The sequence below is a fragment of the Macrotis lagotis genome, chromosome 1 (assembly GCF_037893015.1).
Source record: "Macrotis lagotis isolate mMagLag1 chromosome 1, bilby.v1.9.chrom.fasta, whole genome shotgun sequence".
Lineage (NCBI taxonomy): Eukaryota > Metazoa > Chordata > Mammalia > Peramelemorphia > Peramelidae > Macrotis > Macrotis lagotis.
Window position 1 is genome coordinate 593,488,471 of NC_133658.1, and position 22,890 is coordinate 593,511,360.

A 22,890-nucleotide genomic window follows, 5' to 3' on the forward strand; every position below is an offset into this window, starting at 1 on the left:
ATGAGCTTCTGTGTTGAATAGGGGCAGCTGTTATTCAGTGACAGTCAGGAAGGAGAGAGAAGGTGATGATTGATACTGAAGAGATCTGAGAAATAGAGAGGGGACTCTGAAGAAGTTCATATTGAATGACCTAAATCTTCTCAGTGAAATAAGAAACTAGGTCATCCAGTGTAACTGTGGCAGGTTGTAAGGAGAAGAGGAATAACAGGTTTGGAAAGCTGCTATGGGAAATAAGATAAGGAATCAATAAGGATATAGCAGAAGGTACTGTAAATTTGTAATCTGCTTGATTTGTGATTTTCTCCATCAAAATTTGGCAGCTGTAGCAAAAAGAAGTGTAGAAATCGGATGGTAGGGGTTACCCAGGGAATAGGGATCATTGATCAGGAATGACAGATGAGGAGGTGTTAAGGGATTCTATGGCTGTATCAAGTGAAATATTAAAGTAGTAGATCAAAGGTCAAGGCAAATAAAACCAGAGTGGGGAAGACAACTGAGATAATAAGAATGAGTCAAGGAGCCAAAGGTCATGGGATACAGCTTAAACCTTCAAAGGCATTTTCATTTTAATAAGAGATTCTATGAAAGATCTAACTCTGGGCCTCATCCAAACTTTGATAAGAAGATGACCTGGGTGCATAAGTAGATGGGGTGGAAAGACAGAGCACTAATACTAGAATTTCAGATGTGTAAGAGGAGAAACCAAGGCATGGAAGAGGGCAGAAGCAGAAAAAAACTTAAAAATCACACCATCATGCCAATCACACACACCCTGCCTTTAAAGAAGGCTAACTAACAAATGTTCTAATCCATTAATGCTATATCCATACACATTCCTGAAGATATTTTCTCCCAAGAACTGTTAATACTCCTCCTGACTGTTTATTACAGTAGCTTTTAATCATTTATTGGAGCATAAATATAAAGCTGGAAAGGCCCTTAAAATCAAATAGTCCAATTCTCTCATTTTACAATTGAAACTTATGACTTGCCCAAGATCACAGAGGTAGGCAACAACAGAGTTGAGATTTAAACCCAGGCTGTGTGACCTCAAATCCATAATTCTTTTCACTATATCATGTTGAATCCTATCATTCATCTGAGAAGCTGAAATAATACTATAATTAGCTATACAGGGAATGTCATGATACCTGCAAAACAGGTTGATTTTACAGGTCATTGCTGCTAACCTAGGACACATCAGAAATGGGCTATTTAATCTGTATATAACTTGTAAATTTTGTTTTGAGAGCAGCAAGGGAAATCATTACATTGTGTGAGCTGTTGGTTATAGCTTCTAATCTTGAAGATGAACTGGCTGTCAAAAGAATTGGAATGCCCTGGAACTATAGGGCAAATAATAAATTTTTCATACAAGTCATTTTTCAATTGATAAGTGGTCAAAGGATATAAATAGGCAGTTTTCAGATAAAGAAATTAAAGCTATCTAAAGTTTTATGACAAAATGTAAATCCATATTGATTAGACAGATGTAAATTAAAACATCTCACATCTATTAGATTGACTGATGGAAAACGAAAATGATAAATGGTGAAGGAAAATGTGGGCAAATTGTAACAGTAGTACATTGTTGGTGGAGTTGTGAATTGATCTAGCCATTCTGGAAAGCAATTTGGAATTGTGCCCAAAGGACTATAAAACTTATGATTTCCTTTGGATCTAGCAATACCTCTGTTAGGTCTATATCTCAAAGAGATCATAAAAAAGGGAAAAGGACCTATATGTACAAAAATATAGCAGCTCTTTTTGTGGTGGCTAACAGTTGGACTGAATGAATAAATTGTGGCATGTGAATGTTATGGAATATTGTTCTGCTATAAGAAATGATGAGCAGGCAAATTTCAGGAAGACTTACATGAACTGATGCTAAGTATACTGAGCAGAATTAGGAGAATATTGTACACTTTAACAGCAACATTGTACAGTGATCAACTATGATAGAATTAGTTCTTCAAAATACAATGATCCAAGGGCAGCTAGGTGGCACAGTGGATACAGCATGGGCCCTGAAGTCAGGAGGACCTGAGTTCAAATCCAGCCTCAGACACTTAATAATTACCTAGCTGTGTGGCCTTAGGCAAGTCACTTAACCCCATTGCCTTGCAAAAAAAAAAACCTAAAAAAAAAATGCAATGATCCAACTCAATTCTAAAAAATTCATGATGGAAAATGCTATCCACATCCAGAGAAATAACTATGAAGTCTGATTACAGATTAAAGCATATTGTTTTCATTTTTAAATTTTTTTCTTTCTCATAGTTTTTTCCCCTTTTATTCTGATTCTTCTTTTACAGGATGACAGTGTGGAAATATGATTAATAATATGTACTAAATAATTAATAATTATATTTTAATATTAATATTTCTGATAGGAGCTATCATGCATATTTCATAACTATCAAAGATAGTTCAAATTCAGTGATGCCCCAAATTAAACTTCATATCTACTTCCCCAAATTGACTCCTCCTTTACCTTCCAGTTTTTCAAGTAGCATCTTACCCTGTCAACCTGATGTGTATTGTCTCTCTTCTTTGCCCAATCCTGATGAACAATGAGAATAAAAACTCAAATTTGTCAATGACATTATGACACAAAGTACTCTAAAGAGGATCATGAGATCAGAAGATCTTAGACTTGAAGCTAATAGAAACCGTGTTGTAATTTGCTGTTCTGTTGTTGTTAAAATTGTGTCTGATTCTTCATGACTGCCTTTGAGGTTTTCTTGGTAAAGATACTGGAGTAGTTTTCCACTTCCTTCTCCAGATTATTTTATAGTCGAGGAAAAAGAGGCAAACAGAGTTAAGTGACTTATCTAGGGTCACATGGCTAGCAAGTGTCTGAGAACTAGGTTTGAACTCAGGAAGACAAGTCTTCCTGACTCCAGGTTTGGGACTCTAACCACAGCACCACCTAATTTAGAAGGACACTTCATTTTACAGATAAGGAAACTTTCCTCAAAATAGCCTAGTGGGATAGGTAATATATGTATTATAAGCCCCTCTTTATAGATGAGGTTAAGTAACCACTTTGTCAATAATCATGCAGCTACTAAGACTTGAAATCAAGAATCAAAGACCAGGGTTCTGATTTCAATTACAGCACTCTCTACCTTACCATAATGACTTTGTCAAGCCCTAACATTTCTATTTCTTTAATATCTCTTACATCTTCTGCATTCCCCATCCCATCCCCGGTCTCTGTTCCCATTACCAAAATTTAGACCCTTCTTAAGTTTTGGCAGAACTCAATACATCTAAACCAGAACTCATTCACTTTCCCCCCAAAATCTCCCCCTTCCAAATTTCCCTATTGCTGTCAAGGCTACCATTGTCTTCCCAGTCATTCAACCTCAAAGCCATTCTTTTTGTTTTGTTTTGGTTTGGTTTTTTGTATTTTCAAGACAATGAGGTTAAGTGACTTGCCCACTATCAGAGGCCAGATTCCAATTCCAGTGCTCTATCTATTGTGCCACCTAGCTGCCCTCTCAATGCCAATCTAATCCCAAATATCCACTTTATTGCCAAATCTTGGAATATCTTTTTTTAAAAGGATTTTGCAAGGCAAATGGAGTTAAGTGGGTTGCCCAAGGCCACACAGCTAGGTAACTATTAAGTGTCTGAGTGAGTCAGGGATTTAACTCAGGTACTCCTGACTCCAGGGCCAGTGCTCTATCCACTGCGCCACCTAGAGGCCCCTTTGGAATACTTTTTGAACTTCATTTCTCACCTTCACTACTGCCAAGTCTTCTAACTATTCTCCCTGCCTCAAGTCCCTCCCAAATCCAATTTTTCCTCCATTCAGCTGTTAAAGTGATTTTTCTAAAAAGAAGTCTGGCCCCATCACCACTCCCCACCACAGCCCTGCTTGAAAAGCTCCTGAAATTCCTTATTTCCTCCAGAATGAATAGATAAAATCCTATTTGGGGCATTTAAAACCTTACCAATTCTTCACTTTCCAGTCTTCTCACATTTTACTCTCCATCACTCATTGCATGGTCCAGCCACATGGTAGGGAACATGACCCTCCATCCCTAGCTTTGCACCCCCTTTCTCCCATTCCCTGGAAAGTCCTGGGTTCTCAACATATTTTCTCAGTTTTCTTCAAGATTCATTTCAAAGAATGCTTTCTGCAGGAGACTTTTCCCAGACCCTGTATATAGCTCCCTACCTTTTTACATGTTGTCCCATTATAATGTGAGTTCTCTGAGAACAGGGTCTGTGATGCAACATCATAAATGTATAATAAATGCTTGCTATCTCAAAGACCATAGCAATAGCCTACAAACTAAACTTTCCTCCATTCTCTTATAATGACTTATAATAATCCTCCTCTAGTCTTCCCTGCCAGATTATCCTTTTTTAAAACTTTTTTAAATGTAATATTTTATTACATGCAAGAACAATTTTTGAACATTTGATTTTTTTTTAAGTTTTGAGTTCTAAGTTCTATCTTTTCCTCCCTCCTCTCCCCCTTCTCTGAGATGGTAAACAATCTGATATAGGTTATACATGTGATCCAATTAACCTTTTTTTTTACTTTTTTAAATTTAATAATATTTTTCCACAATTACAAGTAAAAACAGGGGTGGCTAGGTGGTGCAGTGGATAGAGCATTGGCCTTGGAGTCAGGAGTACCAGAGTTCAAATCCGGCCTCAGACACTTAATAATTGCCTATCTGTGTGGCCTTGGGCAAGCCACTTAACCCCATTGCCTTGCAAAAACTAAAAAAAAAAAAAAAAAAAAAGTAAAAACAATTAACATTCATTGTTTTCCTTTTCAAGTTTTGAGCTCTAAATTCAATTTCTCCCTCCCTTTCCTATCCCTGCCCTGAAATAATAAACAGTCTGATACAGATTATACCATATGTACAGATTAACCTTCCCAATGCACAACTTTGGCAATCTCACCCTCCATTGCTTAGTCATTACAAATTTCTTTGCCAAGCTCTCAAGGACCTTCATGATTTGACAACTCTTTTTTCCTTCCACAAGGATATACTCTATGAGGTACTCAAAGAGAACAAATCTATTTCTCAAACAGGCCTATGATTTTCTGCCATTCTGCCTTTGTTCACGATGTTTCCACTGCCTAGAATGACCTTTTCCCCTAGTTATTCCTGTCAACACTATTCTTAGAAGCAAAAGATAAAGGTCTAGACTGGAGGGGGAAGGGGGGGGTCAGGAAGTCTTGGGTTCAAATCCTGTTTCAAGCATTCCACTATGTGACTCTGGGGAATCTAATTAATTTCTCCAAGCTTCCCTTTCTCCATTTGGGGATAATAATAATAACCTCACAAAGTTGTAGGAATCAAATGATGTAATCTATGTACAGCACTTTCAAATTTTTAAAGCAGCTAAGCTTTCATGAGCTTGAAATTGTACTACTTTTGGGACACTCTCCTCCCTACTCCCCTCATCTCTGTGAAATCTTTCCTAATCCTGTCAGCAGCCAGAACTAATCTCTCCTTTCCCTGAATTTCTATAGCCCTACATACCTCTCTTGCATTTTCACAGCCTAACTTGCATTATATTGAGTGGAGAAGAAGTAGCCTCTCAGTAAGACTGTAAACTCAGAGAGAACAGAGATCATGTCTCAATCTACTTTATACTCCACTCAATGCCACAAATGAAACGGTACCTTTTATATACTAAATTAATCATCACCCTACCTACTTCCCAGGCTTGTTATGAGGATCTATCTATTAAAATGCTGTATTTGAGAACATTTAAGTATGGGAAAATATTTCTTTTGGGATCTGAGCAGAATATTACCCACTCATCATCCTCCAGAATAAAATTTGTGAACTTTCTACATCACATTGAAGCAAGTCCAATTTCCAGGACTCAAAGAAATGGGTAGGGTCTGATTTGCCTTATAATGAGTTTTCGCAACCAAAAGTGGCCATTTTATTTCTTCTCCTCTCTTTTTTTAATCTCATTAAAACACAGATGTTTAAATTGATGTCTTTTGGCTGCTAATTCTGGAAAGGGAAAGTAAAGTCCTCTCACTCCTCTCCAACAGTTTCTATCTCGGAGAACATTTGTGTTCCTGATTTACACACCCCTGAAAGTAGGAGTTTATTATAATGGAAAAGCTGACAAGATCCTTAAATATAGAGGGGCTAGTGAGTGCAACCATACTGGCATGCATAAAACATCACCTCCTTAGGATTCTAGCCACTCAAGGAACATCTGGGAAGTTGAGTCTTCAACTTTTTGCATCAGGGAATGAATTTCAGTGAAGTGTCATTATCTCCTCCATTGCCAAATAAAGATTTTCATTATGCATGTAGATGGGGTCATTTTATTTCCTGGTTTAAAAGCCATCATTGATTCTCAAGAGACTCTCCACAATCTAGTACCACCCTGTTTTTCCAATCTTATCCTGAACCAACTCTCATTAGCATTTTCTTTATTTGAACCAAATTAGAGTATTTCCTCCTGGCCACACACACCATGCCTTAGGTCATATTGTCCCTTTTATTTGAAATTCTCTCCTTCTTTCCCTTCCTCCCTTAAAGATCCTTGAAACCTCAACTCTAATATCATCTCCTCTCAACCTCTTCTCTGATCCCTTCTGCCAATAATTATCATTACCCCATTGACCTTCCCAGCATTTTGCACCACTTTTAAGACAATGAACATATATTATAACAGTCTTCATTTATATAACTTGAAGATTTATAAAATAATTTGCATTCATTATCTCATTTGATCTTTCCAATGACCTGTGAGGTTAAATGCTATTATCATCACTATTAGTAAATGATGAAACTGAAATTCAGGGAATTTGTGACTTGCCCAGAGTCATACAACTGGTAAATAGCTGAAATAAGATATGGAACCCAAGACTCCTGACTCCAAGTCCAATACACAACTGCACCAACCTATAAGACAATGGGGTCCAATTGAAATGGATTTCTATAGGGTGCCTATTGACTTAGAAAACCACAGATTTAGATTATCAACGTTGCATGGTATTGAAAGGGAGGGTGCAGTTGTGAATAAGTGTCAGAAAGACACTTCCTGAGTTTGAATCAGGTCTCAGACATTTAATAGCTGTGTGATCCTAGGTAAACTGCTTAACCTTGTTTGCTTCGAGTTTTCATCCGCAAAATGAACTAGAGAAGGAAATGGCAAACCACTCCAGTATCTTAACCAAGAGAACCTCAAAAGAGGTCTCAAAGAGTCCCACACAAATAAAAATCACTAAACAAACAATAAATTATATTTTTATTTATTTTGTTAAACATTTCCCAATTTCACTTTAATCTGGTGCAGGCTGAATGTCGTCTTTGACCCCTCCACATAAGTCATTGATTATGGTTATTTGTGTATCTTTCCTACCCCATGCTAATGTAGAATACAGTGCCAAAACTCACAGTCTGGGGCCTTTGTCTCATTCAAGCTTTGTTTCTTCCCCAGCACCTGATAAGGCAGGTGCTTGGCTAATGCCAAAATGACTAGAATTAAATTGCCCTGAAATGAATCTTTCCCCTCACCATCCCTGTAGATAATGCCCTGGGCTGCTTTTTTTCCTTGTAGGAGGTGAAGTCACAAAACCCCGATTTGCTCAGTATTTCCATGGTAGCCTGGCCAGCCTCACAATTCGCCCAGGAAGAATTGAGAGTCAGAAAGTGATTTCCTGCTTGCAGGCCTGCAAGGAAGGCTTGGATATTAATTCCCTGGAGAGTCTCGGCCAAGGAATAAAGGTAAGGGATGAACTGACATTGTCTTTGATAACATTTGGAACTGATTTATGGAGTGGTGCATACTGGATAAAGTACACAAAGTACGAGTGTACTCCCAGAAGCTATGTGACTTCCAATAACATCCTGGGGAAATAAAGTGTCATAGTAGAGAAACAGTGACAGCTCAGAGACAAATGTTCCCATGACATCAGAGGTGAACCCTAGAAAGTAAGGCACCAAAGCCACAGGAAACAGCCAGATCAGATATACTCAGATATATTCTCAGGGTCCACATTGGGCTTGTGCAGTCTTGTACCAGTGTCTTCTAGATGGGGTCAACTTTTGCTTTAATTAGGATTCAAAACACTTAAAAGGACATCAGTTATTTGGGATGCAATAAGGGCAGGAAGTTTAGGTTGATTCTTTGTGGTATCATCTGTAAAACGTAACTAATTCAACCCTTAGCTGAGTAGCAAGACTGTGAAAAGATGAGTCAGAAGATTTAAATTTCAACTCTACTATTCATAGTGATCTCTTTTGATCCTCACAATAGTCCTGGACACTATCATTCTTCCCATTTTACAGTTGAGGAAACTGAGGCAATAGGAGGTTAGGTGACTTGCCCAAGGTAACACATCCAGTAAGGCTAGATTCAAATAGAGGCATTTCTGATTCCAGACCCAGTGCTCTATCCACTGTGCCACCTAGTTGCCTCATATCCCCACCTACAAAATTAAGAAAATAAAAATGATTTTCAGTTATATAGCATTTTAAAATTTAGAAATGGTCTTATCTGTATTGTGTGTGAGGAATATCACTAAAACCTTGTGAAATATTATTATCCTCATTTTACAGATGAGGAAATTGAAGCTTAGGAAGCTTAGTAAATTGACCCATGGTCATGTAGCTTAATCAGGAGGCAAGTAGGTGGCTAAGTGAAGAGAGTGCAGGACAGGACAACCTGAGTTCAAATCCAGCCACAGACCTTAAATAACTGTGTGACCCTGGGCAAGTCACCTTACCTCTGTTTGCCTTAATCCATTGAAGAGGTAATGGCAAACTACTCCTTGCCAAGAAACAAGTATGGTCCATGGGGTTACAGAGTTCAGCTGAATAACTGAATAGCAACAACTTGTGGCTTAATGGCTGTCAGTGAGAGAATTTGGATCCAGGTCTTCTTAAACTTCAGATTAAAACAATGCTCCCTTCATTGGGAGAGAAACCTAGCAGAAAGAATAATAGCCCAGCAACAAAAGGTTCCAGTCTATGGTAACCTAGCCCAAGAGCTATCTTGGCATTATTGGGAGCATAGTTTCTGTCTTATGGAGATATAGTCCAGGGTCACCTGAGGACAGAGAATCTGGGCCAGAGAGAGCCATCAACATTCTTCTCTCTGTCCCTTTTCCTATTTGCCCAGGCCTTATATTCCCCAGGCTATGAATGGTTGCTTGATAATACAAAGCTCCACATATATTATCCAGGCAAACAACTTTCCAATCCCTGTGCCTTGAAGCCTCTTTATTCACTCTTTTAGCTTTCTTAGCAACTAGGTACAGAGGAACATCAAGCAGGCAGTTCTCTAAAAATCTAATTAAGAAAGCAGATTACATACAAAAGGAAGAAAACTTTCCACAAGAGAATCTATGTTAGGAAATATAAAATCCCACACAGAACAAACTGGTACTATTGATTTATAGTATAAAAGAAAATAAATATCCCCTTGCGTGTACCCCGGGGGGGCAGGCAGTGGTACAGTGGAAAGAGCTGTATATTGGGGTCAGGGGAACAGGGTTCAAATCTTGTCTGCATCTGTAATGTTGGGTAAGCTGCCTCCTCATTTTGAACTCAATTTATTTATTTGTAAAAATAGAAAGGAGAATTAGATGAGCTCTGAGTCCTTCCAAACTTTGTGATTCTCTGATTCTCCTCTAGACATCAGTTTTCCTACTCTTCATCATGAAAGTCTAGAAATTCTAGATGGTCTCTAACAATCTATAAATCTATAAATTTACCAGCTCTATCCAAAACACTGTCCTAGATAAAACACAATCACTGTTTCCATGGAGTTTTTTTTTCCAAATAGAGTCATTGTAAAGAGAACTGGTCTAGACAATGGGGCTAGAAGCAAAGATATATAATTAATCCATATCAAGATGATAATCTACCCCATAGAAACTAATAAAATCATAAAAAGAGAAGAAATTGGGGTGGGAACATAAAATATATTTTTGGGAGGGGTTTGGGGGCATGATCTGAGTGATGAATCAGCAAAGGAGTAATTCCTTTGAAAGAAAGGATTAAAATGTAGAAGAATCCTAGAGAGGAAAAGTATCTAGAAGGAGGTGGCCATTATCAGACAGATCAAGACAGATCAGACAGATCAAGAAAGATGAGTACAACTGGGAATTTTCAGAAATCAGGGCAAAGATGTTATTGATATAGGAAACTTGGGAAAAGCAAGGGCAAGGGAAGAGGGAGGGAAGACAAGTTAATTTTGTAATGACACACCCATTCCCAATATATACAAACCATTGTGGATCATGGATCCTTTTAGCCTTCTTACAATACTGAAAGGGACTACTTGGGGTGCTTAATGCTCCTTGTTAGCATGTCTGGAACAGTTAGGAATTGTGTGGTGCTGGAAGATAGTGAATTTTTACAAAGGAAGAGAAGAACTTTGGAGAATTCTCAAGGCTAAAAACAGTTGTAATCAACACTCTTCTATCACAATGAGGGAGCACAGTGTAGTGGAATCTAGTCCTCAGGTCCTAGATTTGAATTAACCTGGAAGTTAGAGAGAATCAGTGCCTAGGATTTTCTTCCTTTCTCTCATTATTGTGGAATATGGGGATGTTCAAAGGTATTTTTGCCAGTACAGGTAGTAGCCTATGTTAGTACTAAACATACATAATCAATTAACAAACATTTATTAAACACCATTATGGGCCCAGAAGGGGCAAATAGATGACTCAGTACATAGAAAACTGGACCTGAAGTTAGAAAAACCTGAATTCAAATCCAGTCTCGGACTTTTACTAGTTGTGTGACCTTAGGTAAGTCACTCTGTTTGCTTACGAGTTAGCTAGGTGGTAGTATGTGTATAGAAAACTGGGCCTGGAGTCAGAAAACCCCCTCCAGCCACTCCAGTAACTTTACTAAGAAAATCCCATGAATTCTACTGGGCCATAGTCTGGAGTCAAGAAGTGTCAGACACAATTGAATGACTAAACACAAATAAATGTGCCAGGAACTTTGCTAGGTTCTGGAAATACAAAGACAAAAACTCAATGGTCCCTGACCTCAAGGAGCTATCATTCTATCAGGAAGGACAGTATGTATTAGATAGATGGATCTATAGATAGCTATCTATATGTAATATTAGAGTATACATAGTCACAAACATACCATTTCATATATATATTTATATATAATACATAATATTATATAATATATAAACACAAAGTAAATACAAAAAGTTTGAGCTGGAGAGTGACACTTGTAACTGGAAAAAAATCATGAAAGATTTTATATATATAATTGTCATGAGCTAAACTCTGAAGAAAATTTATGGAGTCTTAAAAGTTGGAGGTTAGCAACTAATATTTATATATCACTTATTTGAACTGGGTAACATAAGCACTAATTTTTACATTTTACAGATTAGGAAACTAAGGCAAACAATGGTTTTGTGACTCACCCACAGTCACAAAGATAGTAAGAATCTGGGCTTGAAATTAGCTCTTCCTGATTTCAAGACCAAAGATCTATTCACTGAACCTATCCACCTAGCTATTGCTAATATGAAGACAGAGATGGAATATCATGTATGAGGAACAGCAAGAAGGATGGTTTGACTGCTCAACAGAGTATGTGAAGGGAAATAATGAAAGATAAATCTGGAAAGAAAGTTTATATAAAGGGCTCTAAATGTCAAACAAAGGGGTTTATATATGTCTCTAAAAGTCAAACAAAAGTGCTACTAGAGCTTTTTGAGCAAGGGAAGAATGTGGGCAGTCTAGTACTTTTTGAAATATTGTTTTGGGAGCTGCACAGAAGATGAATTGAACAGTTGAGACAGGGAGAAGTTAGGAAGTTGTTGAAATAGTCCAGGAGTCAGGGGATGAGGGCCTGAACTAAGACAGTGGTTCTGTGATTGGAGAACTGGGGACATTCAAGAGATGTTGTGGTGGTGAAGGTGATAAGACTTGGCAAATGACTACATATGCATAGTGAGGGAGCAGGAAAACCTAAGGATGGTTCCAAGGTTGTGATCAAGCTGTATATAGAATGGAGAATAAGGAACAATATAGCTGTGATGTCAAATTCAGTCTAACACTGACTTTCTGAATTGCTTTAGTGAACTAGTTCCTGGTTTCTTTAGGTCAATTGACATCTCTGTACCTCAGTTTCCTTCTCTATAAAGTACAAATTTGTCAGCCACAGTTGCCAAATGTAGGGTTTGGATTAAGCAATTTTCCAGGTCCTTTCTAGCTCAGGAAATCTATAATTCCATATTTCAGACACATCAATCATTCAGATAAACCAAATGAATAGGGTTTGCCTATGGTTTGGAAGACTACAATCTGAACCTGGGATACCTTCCAGTGTCCACTTCTGGCATGTTGCCACACATTTCTGAAACATTATTTCGTCACTGCAGAGATATTTTTGGAACTATTTCTTCCTTTTTAATAAATTCTGTGTTGAATCCAAATTCATCATCCTAATAGACCCATAAAAATTTGAGTTTCTTTTTATTGGAGAAGGGAACTTCTGTCAATACAATAAATACAATCAATTCAATACAATACAATACAATGCAGTTTGTCAGTATGAACCACCACACTATGTGTTTGGAAATTTGCTTGAAGTTCTGAGAAGTTAAATGACTTGCTCAGGGAAACAGTCAGCATATTTTAGGGACAGGTCTTAAATCCAGGCTCTCTTGTCTCTATGGCTGTCCCTCAGGATCACCTTATCTCCTAAGGATGAAGCACCTACATAGGATTGTATTTCCAAGTGTTTCATCTATAATTGAGAATCTGACTTAGGAGAGGGTTTCATTTGTGAAATGATAACAGTGTGAGGAGGTCCTCTGTATAGTTGCCCCTCTTCAACTGTTGTCACTTAACAGAAGGAAACCAAAGGAAACAGAAGACTCCTGAAGGAACCAGTGTTCAGAGGACTTATACTTTCAGATTGACATATCAAGTCATGAGTGAAAAAGGGGACACCAGGGATGCTTGACCTTGGGCAGTGATGTAATCCATATGCATCCTCTTGATGTCCAGAAACATCTGTCCCAACCACACAGCAATCAAACTACAAATCAGCAACTTCCCATAGCCAGCATAAATTTGCACATTACCTTATTGGCTGTGAGAAAATAATCACATTCCTGGGAACCAAAAAACACAGTGAGGTGGAGATTATTGTCACGCATCCCCTAAGGGCTCCCCTGCTTCAAGCTGCTTCCTCCTGTCTGCCAAGACACCACCAGCTTTACCATGTCACCTGGTGTCTGATGTTGCAATCTTACATTTTCTTGCCTTCACTGTAGCTTGATTTTCATATTTCTGTCATGGGATTGAGAGAGCAGAGTTAAAGCTGTTGCTATTTTTATACACTATGCATTTTTTCTTTTTTTCAACAAAGATATAAATGATTAATGTAAGACTCTCCATCATTTCCCATGGCTGCCCTCCAGATGCTTTGGCAGCTGAGTTATTAAGTAAACTAGAGATTCTCAGCCTTCCTGGGCTAATTCTCTTCTTTCTTACTAGAAGACTGAACTAATAAGGTATACTATTCATGCTACTGTGAAATGTTGGCAGTTCATTTCTAGAAAATGTCTTCATTCTTCTGCCCCATCCTTATTCAGGGCACTTATCTATGCCCCCCCCCCCCACTTGAGTCCATTTTGCTGTTTGGTAGGAGGATCAGCTCTAAGCTTTAGCAGGGTCACTTTTTGTGTCATTTAGGTTCCCCTCTAGGGAAATTTCATTTACTCAGGTGCCAGGTCTGTGAAATTATTATGATTTTTCCATTCCCAGGACTGAGCTGAAGTTGACCTTTGTAGATATTACTTAAACTATAGGGTTTGGCAAGTGAATTGATTGTTAAAATAGAACTGTAAGGGAGCATATCCCATTGCATCAGCTACTTCCTCTACCTGGATGATACTTGAGGTTATATTCCAAGTCCCCAACTCTTTCTCAAGCTTTTGTCCTACATTGTCAGCTATCTATTGGTTATTCCATGGATTTGTCCCTTCAGGATCTCAAATCAAACATTATCTCAAATTGAAATCATCCTCTCCCCCAAAAAAATTTTTTTCAGTTCTTGACTTTCCTATTTTTGTCAATAGTATGTCCTCTCTCATCTTCCAAATTTCTCTTGAATCTTTAGTCCTTTCCTTTCCATTCCCAGGGATAATATCCTAATCCAGAAACTTATTTCCTTAACCCTGGTTGTCTATAATAGTTTTCTAACTGATTTTCCTGCCTCTAGAATTCTTTAACACCTCCCTATAATCTGGTCTTCATTTCTTTTCCAGATGAGCCTTTCTAAAATGCCATTCTCATCAGATTCTTCTGCTCAAAACCATTAATAATTCCCCATTTACACCAGGATGTCATATTTAAGATCTATCACAGTAATTCATCTAATATATTTTTCTTGGAATTTATTTCTAATTTCTCTCAGACACAAACCCTTTGTTTCAGCCCTAATCCATTTATCAACACCTTAAAAGAGCACTGAATTTGAGAGGACCTGGGTTTGAACACCAACTCTGTCATCTTAGATTTGGGGGAGGAGAAAGAAGGATAAAGATGGGAATGGGGAAGTACATTAGATGATCTCTAAAGTCCCTTCCTGCTCTGAATCCTGTGATCCTAAGATCACAGTATGTCATATCTTCCCCCCCCCTCTAGTTCCCTTCCTTTGCCTTTTTCTGCTACTCTTACCTATTTCATTTCAACATTCTTCTTGGCCCAACCATTTCCTGTCTTCTTTTCAGTTTGTATCCAATTCCATATCCTCTATATAACCTCCTTTCTTTAAAATCTTCAGAGCTTATTACCAGGAGGACTCATAGGAAACATTCTGTTATTGCCTCATTTTCTGGTTGTATACATGTCATTATCTCAATTGAATTTTAGACTCTTGGAAAGCAGTGTACTGTCTTCTTAGTATTACTCATATTATCTAATACAATATTTTGATCATAATAAGGATTTAATTAATAATAAAAGAAGAAAAAAGGAGTAACAAATGAAAAATATATCAATTAAATATCCAAGTATTTGAAAGGCTTTTTTGAAATTCAAAAAAATGAAAAGAGTATCTAGACAAAATGAACCAGTATATTGCTTATATATCACAGTACATGTGATACTTCAGTGCCATAGTCCTTTATCTCAAAAAAATTTTGAAAGATTAAGTTTACTCACTCATCCACATGAAATCCCTCATGTGAAAGATGTAACAGACTTATTCTGCTTGGCTTCAGTGTACATAAAGAGGAATGGGTGAAATATGCCAAGCAGTAGATATAGGCTTGATATCATCAAAAAGTTGCTAATAATTTCTGGGCCTGGAGTCAGGAAGTCATCTTCCTAAGTTCAAATCTGGCCTCAGATAGGTTACCCTGTCTAACTAGGTGACCCTGAAGAAGTCACTCTGTTTGCCTCAGTTTTCTCATCTGTAAAATGAGCTGGAGAAGTATATGTTAAACTACTCCAGTATCTTTGACAAGAAAACCCCAAATGGGGATATGAAGAGTCAGACATTTAAGTCAGAGATAATGGTTCTCCCCAAAGGTCTTCAGCATATATTCTTCATTGTCAAATGATTGCAAGTCATGATATATCATAGTCTTCCAAGAATTAAAGTTGAAAGTCCACTGGAAGGGCCATGAAGAAACATATGGTAGGCTGCCATACATTACAAGTAAAGAATCATTAGAAGAAGCAATTTAAAATATTTCATTACAGAGATGGAAAAATGGGGGAAAAGACAAGTTGGTTACAAAAAAGAACAAGTGATAAGCAATACAATAGTTTTTATGCTCCAATGTCATTCATATAAAAAATAGCAAGAGCTACAAAGGAAGGCTCTCAGCATGTTGGGTAAAACCTTTATCAAGGATTAATAATAGAAAGGACATGGACAAGAACCTAGGAAAGGCAGGTGTGAATAGGTTTTGATCTACTTGGTTAGAGGAAGTACATCAATGAGATCACAGATCCCTCAGAGTACTACCTTCAAAGTAATAAAAATGTATTTTATTTTTATCAAAAAAATTATACTAAATTTCTCACTAATTCAGACTCTCCTTCATTCTTCCATTTGCCAAATACATTTATATATGTACACACACACACACACACACACACACACACACACACACACACCAACTTGATGCTCAAATGTTTTAAGAATTTATAGGAAAGGAATAATCATTTTAACCCAGAGTTAGGTCAGAAAATCTTGCAATGGAGATTGAGCAGTGATGAACCCAGTAGTTGATAATAGAGAGGAATACAGCCCAGGACTGAATGTACACTTGAGCAAAGACCCAAAGGAAAAAAATAGATGGCATGTGGTTATCTGTTTAGAGTGAGGTATCTAGACTGAGGAATAATGTGAAATGGGAACAGATAGGAAAGTTTTATGTCAAACTACTAAATTGGACTTTAATATGATAGACAATAGGGAGTCATTTTAAGTCCTTACACAAGGAATGCACCTTCTTCAGTTAATATTTATGGAGAATGTCATCATATATGGAACTGTTCTAAGTACATAAAAACCATATGCATTATTAACTGTGGTAGAAAAGAAAAAGAATCTAAGTCCAGTATTTTCTAATTTGTATGACTAAAGAAGCTATTTAATTTCTCTGAGTCTCAATTTCTTCATCTGAAAAATGGGGATGATTAAAAAACTACTTTTACTGCTGATCTAACCAGGTCATAAATCAAGCACTGTGAACTATGAAGTACCATATAAATAAATGTAAGCTGTTATTATTAGCAAAAAGATTATTGGGAAATTTAATGATGAGTTCATTATAATGACCAAGCCTGGTCCCAGAAAAGAGTTGGGAAAATTCACTTCCCCACATTCTTTGAAGTACTGTATAAACTGTCAAGAGTCAATGTGCTGGTTCAGTTTGCCTAATTTTTTTTCCTCTTTTTTATTCATTGTCACAAGAGAAGACTCATGAGTAGGGGTAAAAGGGAGCAGAATATATTCAAAAATGAAGTGGATATTAAAAACAAAACATATCAATAAAATCAGATTTTTAAAATCATATTAAAATTACATAAACTTTTCTGGATTTTAAGTCTGGATATGATACCTAATCATTTAACCTCTTAGTTAAACTTTGGGTATTTGCACTAAGTACTGTTTAAGTCTTAAAGTTCCATATAAATGTGAGCCATTATTTGAATATTACAAAATACAGAATATGACAATGTGCCTTAAAGAAAAGAGAACTAGCTTGTATTTAAGTCTTATACCTGATATCTACCCTCTGTATGACCTAGGAAAGTTATTCAGCTTCTTAGCTTTTTTTTAAGATGATAAATGGCAGAGAAAGTGCCAGTCTGCATTGGTAAAGGCAATTTTCCTCATCTGATAGTGCTCTAAGCCAATGAAATCCCAATTCTAATCACTATCCCTATCCTAATGACATCTTTAGATCATTTGAGGTTTTTCTGTTTCACATTTGCTATAACACTCTGTTATTGGAAATATTTATAGTTAAGGATTGTGACAAAAATCAATGGCCAACAGCAAACTGTGGTCAATACTCAATTCTCCATGCTAACAGAAAGCAAATAGAACAGTGGAAATTCCAAAAACAATGAATATTGGGTTTTCAAATGCATTATGATATATTCTTTCTTGACAATTGCTTGGCTATAGCAGATAGTTAAATTTTTCCTGCAAGACTGCCAAGAGAAAGTGGCCCCAGCTTATCAGATGGCAGAGAGATTCAGTGTGGGTCTGCTGACAATAATCCGGAGAGTGGATAACAAACATGCAAATAATTATTTTTTATTTTATATTTTGTAAACATTTAGGTTCAAGAGTTATACTGGAGACCTTTACCCTTTGACTATAGTTAGGTAGATGTTATATGCCTATTATCTTTTATACTAATCATATACATTTCCTCTAGTATCACTTCAATCCTTCCCAATCAGTTCTGGTCATGGAAGGAGAAGACATCGGGAATATAAATCGGGCTCTCCAGAAAGTTTCCTACATCAACTCCAGGCAATTCCCCACCACAGGAGTCAGGAGGCTCAAAGTGTCATCAAAAGTCCAGTAAGTTCACTTCCATCAAACCCATTAAGTCCATTATGCTAAAAAGTATACTTGTCATAGTGATTGGGAAGAAAGAAAACAATACTCCTTAAAAATATATCACCTACTAAGCATTGAACAAATGTTCATTTTTTGAATGCGTTATTCCCATTTTTCTACTGTAGGAAAGGGATTACCCCAATTTTCTAAGTATCTGAAGAGTACTTTGTAAATTTGTTTAATACTTCATTATTTTATTTTAGCTTTCAGGAAATTTTTTTTTTGTTTTACTACTTAAAATGCTCTGGTCTTCATTTTGTCAATTGTGCCTGCTGGAAGAGAAATATGATTTCCATTCTAAGCCTAAATGACCAGTCATCCACAAATATGGATGGTGGAATTTAAAGAGCTCTAAGAAGATGTCCTTAGTCAAAAACTACCTTTGACACTGGTCTATAGAGATTTGTTAGACCTAAAATTCTACCGTTAAATCTCTATTTCTTGGGAGACTTAAAAGTGTTTCATTTCTTTCTGTTCTTCATCCCAATGTAAATACACCAGGGAAGGCTAAACTTTATCAACTAACACTTTAGCAGGAATAAGTATATATTTGCTTGCATGTTGTCTCCCTCATTAGAGAGAGCAGAGGACTGCCTTTTGCTTCTTTTTGTATCCCCATTGCTTAGCATGGTGCCTGGCATATAGTAAGTACTTAATAATTATTGAATTAAAGTATGTCAATCAGTTAATCAATAAATTTTTTTTAGTATCTACTAGGTTTTATTTTGGAGTTGTGAAAGCTCTGAAGGCTAAGAAGTCATAGACTGTGTGACACTATTTATATGACCTTGTACAAATCACTTACCACCTCTGGGTCTTAAATTTTTCTCATCTAGAAAATTAGGGTATTGAAAAAGGTGAATTTTAAGGTCCTTTCCAGTTTGATATCCATGATCCTATGACCCAGATGCCAGCTGGTAGCCAGCTAGAGGTGGATGTGGTTGGGGCTTATCAAAGAACTCCTAGGTTTGAGCATAGAATGAATTCACACAGCTCTTTGCCCAGAAGTGTAAGGATATAAACATATTTCTGCAGGTGGCTATAAGTAAAACAGGCAAAATTTCTTATGGAAGTTTAATGAGTTCTTTAAGAAAGCAACAGAGGTAAAAGGGAAGGATGGCTAGTTGCCTTAATAGCCCTGGGGCTAGATCAACTGCTGGGCTGGATCAGCACCATCAGAAAGGAAAATTTTTTGAAAAGTTGTGAGAGGAGTTGGGGTAGAGCCAAGGAAGAATTAGGGAGGGGTTAGGGTAGAGTTAAGATTTGGCTAATTCATGGTAGGTAAGTGTCCACTGGGTAGGTCTAGAAGGCATGGATTAACTTTTGTTCAAGGCCATAATTTAGAACTGAAGTTTAATTGGTGTCTAAGAATCCCAAGGAATTTATGGTTCCTTAACAACCCCTCCTGGACAGATGACTTGGAGGTCCAGTTTTAGACTTTAAGATGCCAGCCCACGTGGTTTCTTGTCTAGATAACAAGATACATGGACTGGGAGTAAGCACAGAGATATAGGGGTACATACCAAAGTGTGCCTTTGTTGGATTTTTTTTTTAATATAAGATCAACACAGAAAATGGAGAAAGATTAACTATTTTAAAGATTAACTGTTTTGACAAATTGCCTTAGTACAGGGCTTGTTTATTGGGGAGTAGGGGGCTTATTAATAAAAAGTCAATACAGAAAGAAAAGGATCATAATATTTGTCTGGACTACAATATTTGTCTCTAAAACAGAAAGGGAAAAGATTACAATATTTCTTTCTGCTCAGAGTCCCCTTGCTTCAGTCTTATTCTCAAGGGTCTTTTACCTAGTCTATATTTCTCTAACTGGTTTCCTTGCTTCTAGTCTCCTTCTCCAACTATCATTTGAGTAGCTACTAAAATAAATATTTCTTATGAACAGCTCTAGCTATATTGTTGCTTGTCCTTATTTCTCAAAGTGGACCAATGCATTACCCATAATAGGTCTCCCAGGGAGTCCTAGCTTTCTGAAGTGCTGAGAGGAGCTGCATCCATCAAAGTTGATCAACCCAATATGTAGTTACTATATATAATGTTCTCCTGATTCTGTTCCCTTCACTCAGAATCAACTCATGTAATTCTTTCCATGCTTCTCTGGAATCTGACCATTCATGGCATGACAGCTCAGAATGCCCAGATGCAGTGGGAGACCTTGACCTTTATAAGCTAAGGTGTTTCCCAGGTCTCAATATTTTTGAGGCAACAAGCACTCAGTCATTAAAGGATAGGTACGAATTGAGGCAGAAAATGGCCTAATTTACCTTCTAAAAAGAATCATTCTGGACTTCCAAGATGGCAGAGAGAAGACAGGTACTGTGCTAAGATCTCCTGGTCTTCCCTCATATAATATGAAACAAACCTCTTAACAGACATTCGTTCAATAAAACCCAGAAAAAGAAGCTAGGAGACTTCAAAAGTCTGTCTTTGGGGAGTGTGGGTGAGCCAGGGGCAGAGAGCAGAGAGCCAGCAGCAGCAAGGTGAGAGCTGGACTAACCTGGGATCACCTGCAGAGGTGTTGACTGTGGGAGCTGAGGTCCAAGAGCCAACTGGGGCACAGAGGCTTTGGCTGTGGGGAGATGGTCTGGGGCACTCAGACAGAGATGGAGGGCAAGTTCTAGTGTGGAGAGTTGCAGACACTGATCTGGACTCCTCTGGTCTGGAGGACCTCCATACCTTCATTCCAGCTTCCCAGAAGCTGAACTCTTTCCAGAACAAACACAGTAATAGCCCACCTCCCCCACCACCCCACCCCACCCCCAGAGTGAGCAGCCCAACTCCCTCAGCTGAAAAGGGAGAGTGATTACCTTGCCCCAGGGCACAACCCACATTGTTCAAGAATAAAAGTATCCAGCAGCAGCAACACCACCCACCCCCTCCAGGCCAAGGGAGAGGGCCTCAAATCAAGGTCACAGACACTCCAGAGAAAGCAATCAGCACCCCTTACTGGCCAGCCCACTTAGAGCTATTAAACTCAGTGAGTAAAGCCTCTAGGGATCTCAACACCAAACTTCTGTGAACCGGCCCCTCCCCAACACAAGATCTTAGGAAAATGAAGAAAGACTGGTATAAGGGGCGTCCATTGAAAATTACCTAGAAGTAAAGACCCTAATTCAGAGGGATCTAGAACCTCTGAGGAGATTATGATTTGGTCTCCAGCCCAGAAAGACTTCCTTAAAGAAATCAGGAAGGAGTTTAAAAATCAATGGGGGGGCGGCGGCGGCTAGGTGGCGCAGTGGATAGAGCACCAGCCTTGGAGTCAGGAGTACCTGGGTTCAAATCTGGCCTCAGACACTTAATAATTACATAGTTGTGTGGCCTTGGGCAAGCCACTTAGCCCCATTGCCTTGAAAAATCTAAAAAAAATCAATTGGAAAATTTGGGAAAGAAAATTAACACCTTGCAACAAGAAAACAAATCCTTGGAAAATACAATTAGACAAATGCAAAAAGAAAATAATTCTCTCAAAACCTCACTCCTTCAAAAATAGAATTGACCAATTGGAAAAGGAGTTGCAAAAGGTAAATGAAGAAAATTCTTCTCTAAATAAAAGAATGGAGTCTGTGGAAACTAATAATTTCATGAGACAACAAGAATCTGTTAAACAAAAGCAAAAAATAGAAGAAAATGTAAAATAATTCATTGGCAAAACCACAGACCCTCAAGAATAGAACTAAGAGAGATAATTTAAGAATCATTGGGCTTCCTGAAAACATTGAAGAGAAAAAAAGCCTGGGCTTAATATTAAAGGCTATAGTGATAGAAAATTGCCCTGACATCATGGAACCAGAGAACAAAATAGTTTTTGAAAGAATACATCAATGCCCTCTGGAAAGGGACCCAAGATGAAAATGTCAAAGAATATGGTGGCCAAATTCCAGAACTATCAGATAAAAGAGAAAATCCCACAAGCAACCAGAAAGAAATAATTTAGATACAAAGGAGCCACAGTAAGAATTACACAGGAACGGGCTGCATCAACCTTAAGGGATTGAAGGACCTGGATGCGATATTCCAAAAAGCAAGGGAGCTTTGAATGCAGCCAAGAATTCACTATCTGACAAAACTGAACCTTCTCATCCAGGGGAAAAGATGGACATTTAATGAAATAGGAGACTTCCAACTTTTCCTGATGAAAAGACCAGACTTAATAGAAAATTTGGACTTCAAACAGGAGACCAAAAGAGATAAATTAAAAGGCTTAAAAAAAATTATTCTGGGAGGGGAAGACCCTCAGGGCTTCTGGCTAGAAGAGAAACAATTGCTATTTACACTCACTGAGCCATCAAAACCTAATGGGCAGGCAGCTAGGTGGGGCAGTGGATAGAGCATTGGCCCTGGAATCAAGAGAACCCAAGTTCAAATCTGGCCTCAGACACTTAATAATTACCTGGATGTGTGACCTTGGGCAAGTCACTTAACCCCATCACCTTACAAACAAGAAAAGCCAAAAAAAAACCTAATGGGCAAGTGAAGCTTTGACTGGCATCTATTATTGGCCAATCAATGAGAGAACTGTAGTGATTTGGGTTTAAAGGCGTAGTCAAGTATTTTTGAATCCCAATGGACTTTGTCAAAGCTTGGTTTTTCAAAGCAATAGTTCAAGAAATTATAAATCTATGTGCTATATCCTCACCTCTACCTATTAAATTCTTTATCCCATTTCTGACCCTTCTGCTCCAACATAACAGTGTTCTCTTCTTCCTCAAATTTTCCTAAATCAATTTTGTATTAATCTGTCATATTGTATCTTGTGTCATGTTTATCTCTGGGTGTA

At 37.7% G+C, this 22,890-nt stretch overlaps 1 protein-coding gene across 1 annotated transcript in view; it reads left to right on the forward strand.

Annotated features, from left to right (window-relative positions):
• Positions 1-22,890, forward strand: part of CLSTN2 (calsyntenin 2) — a 987,453-nt gene that overhangs the window by 945,325 nt on the left and 19,238 nt on the right. Inside the window, exons 14-15 of the mRNA XM_074211649.1 lie at positions 7,567-7,733; positions 17,908-18,056. Coding sequence (XP_074067750.1) covers positions 7,567-7,733; positions 17,908-18,056 — 316 coding nt within the window. The remainder of the gene's footprint in view (positions 1-7,566; positions 7,734-17,907; positions 18,057-22,890) is intronic.